At 36.4% G+C, this 11,617-nt stretch overlaps 1 protein-coding gene across 1 annotated transcript; it reads left to right on the forward strand.

The window, feature by feature from the left end:
- Positions 1–1,265: 1,265 nt before the first annotated feature.
- Positions 1,266–11,325, forward strand: LOC132279544 (uncharacterized). Its single transcript, XM_059781544.1, has 5 exons — positions 1,266–1,463; positions 5,767–5,984; positions 6,933–7,175; positions 7,344–7,504; positions 10,838–11,325. The coding sequence occupies exons 1-5, from the start codon at positions 1,371–1,373 to the stop codon at positions 11,026–11,028; spliced, it is 906 nt and encodes a 301-aa protein (XP_059637527.1). The 5' UTR covers positions 1,266–1,370; the 3' UTR covers positions 11,029–11,325.
- Positions 11,326–11,617: the final 292 nt, after the last annotated feature.

An 11,617-nucleotide genomic window follows, 5' to 3' on the forward strand; every position in this document is an offset into this window, starting at 1 on the left:
ATTGGAATTTCTCAAGCTTTTTTTTTTTTTTTTTGCTTGATTTTCTTTAAATCTATTTGATAACTAGAATTTATGATTACATATGCAATCAGTAAAATATACAGAGTATAAGTCACACAATATTTTTGAAGTGATATCATTCTCACGCTTTGCGCGCAAATTGGTGCTTTGAGAGCATATTCTTTCATAATTTGCAAATTCATTTTTTTTTTTTTTCAATTCACAAATCAATTTGTGAATTCTCGAAGTCACAACGATTTTCCATTCATTGAATTATGGACAACTACATGTAACATTTATTATTGATAGCAATAACCAAATGTGCCAAATACTGAATAAAAAAAAGTTAGAAATGGGAAGAATAAACTTACATTATTAAAAAAAGGAATATCATTACCATATTGCTTAATTTTGTTTTCTTATTTAAGTCTAAACATATTAAATGTGAGTATACATTGTATAAACACATATATATTTGCAAACAAAATATATAGATAATTTTATTTTTATGAGTTAAGGTGTTTATTATTTTATAATTCTTTAAAGCAATCATTTCACGTATAAAAATTTAAACAATCTCTTTTTAAGAATTTAGAATAAATATGCGAATTTCTAAGGTTGCATTTCTTTAAATAAAAAAATATGATATAATTTTTGTATTTTAATTATTAATAATATTATATGTCTTTTCATATAAAAAAAAATAAGATTACTCATAGTTCCAACATATTTTTTATTTTAAACACACATAATAAACCCTGCTTTATCAAATTTTAGATTTCGTGGCTTTCGCTTTTCTGCTTAGTAATTTCATTAAATGTTGAAGATGTGTTATTAATTATTAATTTTATACATATATCATGAATAACTTTTTTAACTAGGCGGACTCCCCCCTCGCAATGCCTTCATTAGGACATTTCGAGACCTATTTATTTAAATGCCTTCATTAGGACATTCCGACACCTATTTATTTAAATGAGACAATCCGACACCTATACATGAAACGTTTGCAACTGAGTTTAACTTTAATACCAATTATAATAAATCCGAATCTGGACTTAAAAACTTAAGCTATATTGATCTATTTCAATTTCGAGATGGATCTGCACACCTATAACAATAGTATTTGTCTAGCACTGCTTTTGAGTAGAAGGCCCCAACAAACCAACAACAGGCAATATGATTACATGGCCTAATCCCATTGGTTCACAATGAGAATACCACGTAGTGGTTGAATCTCCCCCCGTTAAAAATGATTTATTTATTTTTATTTTTACCCCCTTCGTCGGAGTAATACACGAGACGGACACAGAGGTGAAACTGCGTGTGTATAATTGTAGATCGGGAAGAGAAGAGAGCTTCGCTCTAAAATGGCCGAAGAATCCGAAAGCCAGACCTCCACCTCCACCTCACAATCTTCTTGTCACCAATCGCCACAACAAACTCTTAAGCAACCTCACCAGGTTACAAAACAACCACTCTGATTTTTATTATTATTATTTTTTCTACCTCAATTTGTTGTTAGATAGCATTTTCATTGTTTATATTCAATTTGTTTCTCGGTATGAGTATGAGTATTCTTAATTCGGATTTGTTTTGCTTCTAGGGTTTCATTTACCAGTTATTATGCATTTGTTTTGTTTTTGGTTATTCTTCTCCCCCCATTTTTTTTTTTTTTTTTTGAAATTGGCTTACGTTTTGAGGCCCTTCTTAGTTTTCGTTGATTATGCAGAATGTGATGCCTCTAATCTTTTATGATATCGTCGACGCGCTATACGTTTTGGGATGACTGGTATTGTTTTTTAAAAGATTGAGAAATTATAATTGGTATTGCGGTGTGCAGAATCTTATTTTGGTGTGATAGGTTAAGTTCTGAATTTTGTGTATAAGATAGTTCTGGACCTCTTTCTGACATTATATATGTGAAAAATCAAGAATATGGAGGGAGGTTAAGGTTTTTGCCTTTTTGGTATTCTATTGATGGAGCATTTTTAACTTTTAAGTGTAGGAATTGTGTGTAGTTGAAGGAAAGAGAGCTATAGGTTGTGAAAATTGTCCGGTTTTACTTGGCCAATGGAGGGGCTTTTAAGAATTGTTGCTAATTATAACTAATTAAATTAAGGTTTGAAGCTTTCTTCATCATATGTTTTCTGTGAATCATTGAAAGTTAATGCTTAGACACTACGTGAAACAAATGGTGATTGCCTCATGCATAATAACTAAGATAGGAACCGTGCTTTGTTAGAAACATAATTCTCTTATAAATAGGATATGACACACATCCCTGAATGGTGATCTTCCCATGCATAGGTGATGAAACTCTAAATGCTCCGCTGTTGATTAGGTCAATCTCGACATATGCTGGATGTATGTCTCTATATGAACCGAGTGCATATTGTATGAGGAAGTGCATTTAAGGTTTTAAAAAGGTGTAGGACTTGTCCAGAGGTATATGCATATACAACTGAGAAATTGTAGACTACAACTAAATTGGTTCTAATAAAGTTCTGGGAAACATATCCAAGAATAAAAACTTAAAAGAGAATAGATTTCAGAAAAATATTTATTTTGTAGATGTGAAAACATGTGCAAAATGCTGGTAGGAAATCCAAATTTTCAAAATTGTATGATAATTTTTTGAGTTAGAACCAAAGGATTTTCTCATTTTGTTTTCTATATTGCAAACTGTATTGTAAATGAACGTGAACCAAAGTATATAATCTTGTTTTGATCCAAACAGAGTGATGACTTACGAATTTTCAATTGAAATCTTCCAGACTGCTATGTACGAGTGGGAATATCATCTTATTGGCTAATTGTGATTTTCTTACACCTAAAATTTCTTTTGGCCTAACAAAGTTCCTTTCCAATATTTAAGCAAGTTTTTGTATATATAAATGTAAATTTACCCAATATAATATAATCATGAAAAACTTTAGCTGGAGCTGGAGCTGGAAAATGCTTGTAGAATTCATCAGCCTTTTCCCCACACCAATCTGTCTGATGCAAATTGAAAGGCATAGTATTTGTCTTATACGGACGGTATTAAATTCTCCTCCACAAAACCAGCCTATTGTCAGATACTTTAATAAAGCCATTATAAACATTCCACCTGTCCTGCCAAGCGAAGGACTCTGCATATGGAGCTTTTTGCAGGCAGACTGTGGAATAGGTGGTGTTCCTTGTCAGCTGTTCCATGTTTATTTTAAGTAGGGCTGGCAAAATATACCCAAACCCAATAATTGCCCAATAATTAATGATTATTGGATGAGTAGTTTAGTTGAGCCAGTCACTAATGGGTCAATCATTAAAAAATAATATATTTAGTGAGTTGTGAATGGGTTAAGATTTGGTACCCACTCCCAACCCGCTAGACATGATCTTTTCCAAAAAAAAAAAAAAAAAGTTAAGCTACTGCCACCCAAATACAACTTCACTCTCTCTCTTTGGATTTGGATCCTCTCTAGAGATGATCTCTCTACTGCATTCCATGGAGTTAGATCCAAAGGTTATAAAAAGGCCACCTCATCTTACTAATTCACTTAATAACATGGTAACATTTTGGACCAAATGGGAATAAAACAGTTAAGGAAACGAAACAGAGTTATCTGATGCCATGCTGATCTCATCTTCATATCCTTCGCCTTCCTCTGCTTAGCTTTTTGATCTGCAAGTTCTTCTTTTCTTTTGTTTATGTGGACTTTCAGATCTGTCATTTTTTCTTTCAGAAAAGAAAGTTTTCTTTCTATATTCCCATGTTTTCTCCTCTCTCTTCCAAAGCCTTTGATTACTTCTTTTCATATCTATATAAATTTATATATTTGTATAATTACTCAAAATCAAGTTTTGTTAATGTTGGATTTGAGCCTTTCTTAGCTATTGTTCTGATCTGAAGATGCTCACAATCTATCTTTCTTTATCCATATATGTAAAAATATCATATATATATGTGTGTGTGTGTGCGTATATATTTGTATAATTACTCAAATCAAGCTTCGTTAATGGGATTTGAGCATTTGCTTGTTCTCTGTTTCTATCTATAAATACAAATTACTATGTAACTTTATCTTCTAAGTAATTAAACTCTTCATTCTCTAAAATCTACTAAAAAATCTGGAATTTCTTTCTTTGATGATCAGATCCATGACTTGATCAGTCATAATTTGACTAAAACTCATTCCTCAAAACAATCGCCATGAGGTCGATGGTGCACTGCAATACCATTTTAACATACTTTCCCTAAAAGAAATTTCAATTTTAATGTATTTCATATACCCCATTAACTTTTTGGTTCCCATTTGCTACAAAACACTACACTGTTATTATGTAAATTAGTTAGATGATGTGGCTTTTTTATAACCTTCAGATCTACTCCAGAGAATACAGCAGAGAGATCATCTCTGGAGAGGATCCAAATCCTTCTCTCCTCCATTTCTTTCGTTTATCACTCTTCCTGTTTCTCTATCCTCCGTTTTCTCTCTCCTCTCTTTTTCTCTATCCTCCGTTTCTCTCTCCTCTCTTTCTCTCCCTCCTCCATTTCTCTCTCTTCTCTTGATTTTCTCTCCTCTGTTTTCTCTCTCTCCGTTTCTCTCTCCTATCACTTTTTTTTTTTTTTTTTCGCGTGACTTTTGGGAAAAATATATATATATATATATCTATAGATATATATATATATATATAGGAACTGTTCTAAAAACAACACTATTTATAATGGTATAAAACTCAAAAACCAATTGAAAAAATGGGAAAAAAAATGGAACTAAGTGATCAGTTTTGTTACCTATTTGGATACGACGTCATAATAGTGACCCACTCTACATTCACAAGGAAAAAGATGAAATTTTTTCTCTAAACCTAAATATAAAAGATAAATGAAAAAAAGACTTTATATTCCAAATATTCTAAACAAAAATATCATAAATCTGAAAAATAATGTAAACAACCATTAAAATCAAGAAACATTCAATAATTGTTTAATGACACTTATAAATGTTTAGCTCAACTGTTTGATTGAGTCTTGACTAACATTATACTTGCCCCATGAGTCCATGACATAGGCCTGGGTGTGGGTTAACGCGTGACTTTTGGGAAACAAAAAATATATATATATATATATATATATATATGTGGTATGTATCTAATACCTTTTTTTCCTTAACAACATGTCTAAAAATATTCGGGTCATCGGGTTGGTTGTGGGTTGAATCGCCCATTTAACACCCAACCCGTATATGACCCGCCATAAATGGGTTGATAATGGGTTGTTGACCTGTTATCGTCCCGCCTGTTCATAACCCGCCCAAACCCAACCAATTGCCACCCTAATTTTAAGACATCATTTTTTGAGGGAATGAATCTTTTTCTTGGTTTCTCGTATGAAAAACCATTTCTGTGGGTATTTCAAGCAACTTTTGGGTTTGGCAGCTCATATGAATTTATCCAATAGAAGTGAACTATATTTTCGGCTTCTTTTAGTACAGCTACAACAATCTACTATAGCTAGTCTTTAACTGGTAGCTATCACACTTAACAAATGGCAGAGCTCCTGGAGATTGTGATTGAAAAGCAGACAGATGACCAGGTTGGCTTTGTGGAGTCCTTGTATTTGATAAAATATGTCCCTTGCGACCGTTAGGAAGCAGATTGCCATTTCAAGAAGTGGACCTGTGTGTTACAGTAGGACCAAGAGCAACTCCTGCATGTGTACATACTTCTACTGGATTGTATCATTTACCTGTCTTAATCACTTTAGCTTTCTTGCTTCAGGTACCGGGATTATCTGGCTGTGCTGCTTCACCAAATGGTGATACTCAGATGTTTCCAATCATGTACCCTGCTCTTGTTCCTGGGGGGTTGATTTTGCAGAACCAGGAACAGATGAACCGTGGTGCAGGCATTTATGCTGTTCCCGTTCTTCCTTTCACAGGACCTGTTGCTGGGGTTCCATTCAACACTCTTATCCCACTCACTTACAATATACCCACGTAAGTATTTCTGCTTAGCACATGATAATGCGACCAGTTATATTTAATTTTATCATTATTGATATGTCAGTTTTCTCATTCTTAGTTTTTGTGAATTTATTCTTATGTAGATTATGTTGCTTGGGTGACTGATATTAGATGAAAATAATGTGGAAATTAGATATTGAGATCATAAATTTAGAAGATCGTAATGCAATGTATACCGGGAAAGTAGAAAATATATCTTTGAAACCTAATAGGGATGATCAGGACATCGCTCTCGCCTTATCTTTGATCGATGCCAGATCTAGGTTGCTATAAATGTTATCATTCTTATTCTATCTTTTGTGGTACCACTCATGCATACCAACATCATCATTTTGGCTGCATGCCTGTGTTGAGAATGTTGCCACCCGTCATCTTGTACCATAACACATGGTTGTCATTGTATTGTCTTCTAAAATTCTCATTGTCTTAATGTATTTCTGATTGCATATATATAGTGAGTCAATTAATTCCTATCGATGTAGTGAAGGTGGATTAGATATCCATCAGCAGCCAGTTTTGAATGTGGAGTATGTTACTGGTGGACCAGAACAAACACAGTTAATTTCTTAGCAGGCTGGTTTTAAATCTAATCTGACCATGTGAGATTGATCCATTCTGAAATCAGACCATAACGTGGTATTAGGGTTCTGTTATTACCATGTCAAAGTTAAGACAGATGAAAAAGAATATAAGGTGACAGTGACTGAATGCTGGGCCCTTTCTTGGTGGAAAGAATGAAGAAATATGGTAACAAACATTGTCACTTTATATTTGTGCCATTCATGTGATCATAATGCTAATAGTAATTAGAAGAGAAGAATAAATGGATAATATATTATACATTATGAATCCTTAAATTTTTTTTATGCATTTAAGACACACCTTTCTTTCCTCATGTGGATGCTTTTTTCCCATTAACAGTAGACCAGCTTCATCTGAGGGTGGAGCAGCAAGTGAGGAGCAAGGACAAGCGGGACAGCAACAGCAACAACAGCAGCAACAGCCTGCACCTCAAAGACAAGTTGTTGTAAGGAGATTTCAAATTGCATTTCAGCTCGACTTGTTGCTTATACTAAAGCTTGCGGCGGTGATATTTTTGTTTAACCAAGATGGGTCAAGAGAAAGGCTTGTTCTCCTGGTGTTTTTTGCTTCACTTGTTTATCTGTAAGGGCTGACCTTCGATTTCTTATAAATGTTTATATGAAATAATTCTGCATGCAACCTTTTCTACCCAATAAATATATCTTGAGTTATACCTATTGCATATTCCAAGTTTTCTGTGTGTTCTGTGTCCCCAAATTATTAAGAGTGGCAAATTGTTGGTTGCTGCAGGTATCAAACTGGAGCTCTTGCACCATTAATACGATGGCTTTCACAAGGAATGCAAAGGGCTGCTACACCTCCCCAACCACCAAGGCCTGCTGTTAGGGCAGAGAACATCCCTGCTGCTGCTGCTGCTGCAAGGCAGGGGAATGAAAATGCTCCTGTGGCAGGTACTTTCCAGCCTCCTCTACCTACATGAATCATTGATTAAATTAGTGGAACGCAGATGAATGCTTTTGTGTCCTTGTATTCAAACCTTTATCAATACATGGAAATTCTTTAGATCTAACAACTCAAAAGTCAGACACTAATGAGCCCCAACTTTTGTAGGCGTCAAGTCATTCTATTTTCTTTTTCCCGGTGAGTTTTATCCATTTAAATATTAATCCCAAAAAATATATTCCTGATCAGGATATATATTTAGTAGAAAAGATGAATAATTGTGTTTTAGATTTTCTAATCAAGGCATTAATTTATGTTTAGATTATCTAGTCAAGCCATTAATTTATGTTTCTTTTTAAAGAAGGAAAAGAGAGAGAGAGAGGGCACTCCTGTGCTGTGGCATTGCTCAATTGAATATTTACATCATACTGAATCTGATGGTTCTCTTGCCTGATCATAACGAATGTTGGCATTCAGTCCCTCCAAACTAGCACTCCTGTGCTGGCATTGCTCAATTGAATAATTACAATTTATTTTGTCCAGCCTCAATGCTAAGTTGAGAGCATAGCCCAATTTCAAATTTGTCCAAACTAAACCAGACTTGGATGAAGTCTTAGTAGATTGATGAGAAAGGCTTCAGATTTGGGTTTTTTGAGGGGCTTCCGGGTGGGCAGGGATGTTGCTTCTCAGTTGGAGATCTCTCATTTGATGTTTGCTGATGATTCTTTAGTTCTTTGTGATGCGAATGTGTCCCAGATTAGATATTTGAGATGTGTTTTGATTTGATTTCAAGTTGTCTCCGGCCTTAAGGTGAATGTGGGCAAGAGTGTTTTGGTGCCGGTTGGGGAGGTCCCTGAGATTGAGATGTTTGCTGACATTCTTGGTTGTAGGACTGGGTCATTTCCCATTTCTTACTTAGGTTTGCCTCTGGGTGCTCCTTCGAGATGTGTAGGAATTTGGGACCCAGTGGTGGACAGATTTGAAAGAAGGCTAGCGGGTTGGAAGAAGCAGTATCTTTTCAAGGGCGGCAGGGTCACTCTGATTAAGAGCACCCTCTCTTGCCTCCCCACTTACTTTATCTCTCTTTTTCAAATTCCCTCTTTAGTTGCGGAGAGGATTGAGAGGTTGCAGCGTAATTTTCTTTGGGGAGGTAGAGCTGAAGAGTTTAAGTTCCATTTGGTGCGATGGGATCAGGTTTGCAGGCCTATTCGGAATGGTGGGTTGGGTCTCCGTAGATTGGTGCCATTTAATAAGGCCCTTCTCGGGAAATGGTTGTGGAGATTTGGTGTGGAGAGACATTGGCTTTGGAGGAGGGTTGTGGCGTGTCGTTTTGGGGAATTGAGAGGAGGGTGGAGTTCCTTGGAAGTGCGGGATCCTCGGGGGGTAGGGGTCTGGAAAGTGATTCGAAAGGGTTGGGATGAATTCTCTAAACACATTCGATTTCGTCTTAGAGATGGGAGGAGGATTTGCTTCTGGGAGGATGTGTGGTGTGGAGATGTTCCTCTCGCTCTCGCTTTTCCTCAGCTTTACAGGATTGCTTCGGATAGGCAGGCCATGGTGGTCAACTGTTATCATCTTGATAATGGGAGACTGGTTTGGGATGTTCGTTTCTGGCGTCACTTTCAGGATTGGGAGATCGAGGAGGTCATTCGCTTCTTGGAGCTGCTTTATCTCCAAAGGATTGTGGAGGAGGATTTGGATTGTTGGTCTTGGGTAGCAAACTCTCATGGGCGTTTTGAGGTGAGGTCCTTTTTCAAGTGTCTCTCATTTGATCCTGATGTTCGTTTTCCTTGGAAGTCTGTTTGGCGCTCCAAGGCTCCTCTCAAGGTGGCTTTCTTTGTGTGGTCTTCGGTTTTGGGTAAGATCCTAACCCAGGATAATTTGCGAAGGAGAAGCCAAGTGGTGATCAATCGTTGTTTTATGTGCCTTCGTAATGAGGAATCAGTGGATCACCTTCTCATTCATTGCTATGTGGCTAGAGAGTGTTGGGATTTGATGCTTGGATTATTTGGGCTTTATTGGGTTATGCCTAGATCTACAAGAGGGTTGATTGAGGCTTGGAGAGGTTGCCCTGTGGGGACTCACAGTCAGGATGCGTGGAGGGCTACACCGCTTTGTGTATGGTGGTGCATTTGGCTTGAAAGGAATAGGAGATATTTTGAAGGAAAGGCGATGTCGATTTCGGTGCTTAAATTCTCGATTATTTCCACTCTTTTTTGTTGGGTTTAGGGAGAGATCATAGATCTTTGGAGGAAATTGTTGATTTTTTGGCCTCTTTGAAGGATTGAGTGGCTTTTTGTATTGTTCTTGGGTTCCGCTCCCCCTTGGAGTGTTTTTTTATATAAAATTTTTTATTTATCAAAAAAAAAAATTATATAATTGTTCAAAATGTTGTCCCATTTAAAGTTGATGAGCCACATTAAAACTTGTAACTATAAATTCCGTCAGTTGTTTGTATGCAATTAGCCCACTTAGATGTGGCCTATGTGGGGCAGTGAGATTGGCTTGGTTCAAACTGACATGTCTCATACCACGAATCTGTTCTGTGCAACGAAGTAATCGCTTTATGCCTTTTTTACTGTTTACAAAAATCAGCTAGGAAGTTCTCTTTGGTTGTTTGTGTTTTTTACCCCTTGCTCAATCCCACCTAAATTGAAGAGGGGAACTCCCAAATAATTCCTCTTTCAAAGGAGAGTAGCACTACCATATATATGTGCAAGTTTTCCTGTTGCTGCCCTACAAACCTAAAATCAAAGTAACATCCATTCCCTTTTTTTTATACATCGAAACCAATGTGATATGCACACATATATTTGTGTACGTTTGTGGTTGGTTTGGTCGGTCTATAATGGACCAAATCATATCCCCCTTGCTAGAGCAGCTTTAACATGTAATGCAGATAACTAGTGCACATTTATATGCCACATGATATCATGCTTGCAGGTCAATTATGCCTTTCAAAAGGAGAGTGTATCATGGTAATTTAATTCATTAACCTTGCTCTTCACCAAATCTCCATAATCTGATTTAGTATTGTTATTCTTATTATTTTTATTTTTTTTGGGGTTAACTTGGGAAATAACACATGCCACCCACTTGCTCATATGGGGACTTGAACCCTCAACCTTAAAACTTTGAAAGGTGAGGAAGTACACCATTAAATTACAACCTTTGGTGGTTCCCTAATCTGATTTTGTGCTGTGGTTCTGCACGTGGCATCGAATCAAGACATGCCCCTTTTCATTTCCATCAGTACCATTGAAAGTTTTTGTCAAATTATCATTTTGGACAAGGAAGAAGACATTGTATGCGATTAATCTTTTCTTTGCTACACGTGGCAGAGGGACAACTTGAAGGTGAGAATGAGAATCAGCCTCTTATTGAAGGAAACCGTGCAGTTGAGAATGAGCATGTGGCAGAACCTGGAGCAGTCAATGGTGGCAACCACTGGTGGGGAATCGTAAAGGAGATACAGATGATTGTCTTCGGCTTCATTACATCCCTTCTCCCAGGCTTTCACAACATAGATTAGACTGTAAGCAACAGAAGATCCAAGTATGTGGAACCAACTCAGATGCTCGACGAAAGGAAAGATTTCTCTTGTTCATTTAATAAATGTAAAATATCCAAAATTCTCACAGATATAGTTTAATACACTATTCTTGTATTGTTGCAGTGATATTATACTTTGTGGATCTGCGACTTTTTTTTTACCCCCTTTGAGGGTTTGTTTTTCTAAGGCTTCACATGTGAAAAGAATTGCATTGTATGCACTTGAAATCTAATAGTCTAATAGATGAGGTATCCTGTTACCGAACGTTTCTCATCATGTTGGGTGCTCCAAGGGATCATTAATTTGATCTGAAGACGAGTTTTTGGTGCAAACACTTAACCTTCGCTTAGACCAGGTGTTGTATGTATACTCTATACAATATTGCAGTAAGCAACTCTACCAAGGAAAGTTTAGGGACGGAATTTTATGACCAAATTAGAAAAATGTTGGTTATGTCATTGCCCACCAAACTTGGCGGCTTGGTTGGTTATGTCATTGCCCACCAAACTTGGTGGCTTGGTTGGCGAGCAGTTTATGCGGGTCTTGACCTTGATATGGTCATTGTTTA

The sequence above is a fragment of the Cornus florida genome, unplaced genomic scaffold, assembly GCF_030987335.1.
Source record: "Cornus florida cultivar Cherokee Brave unplaced genomic scaffold, ASM3098733v1 CherokeeBrave_3.0.0_Hap2_Chr10, whole genome shotgun sequence".
Taxonomy (NCBI): Eukaryota; Viridiplantae; Streptophyta; class Magnoliopsida; order Cornales; family Cornaceae; genus Cornus; species Cornus florida.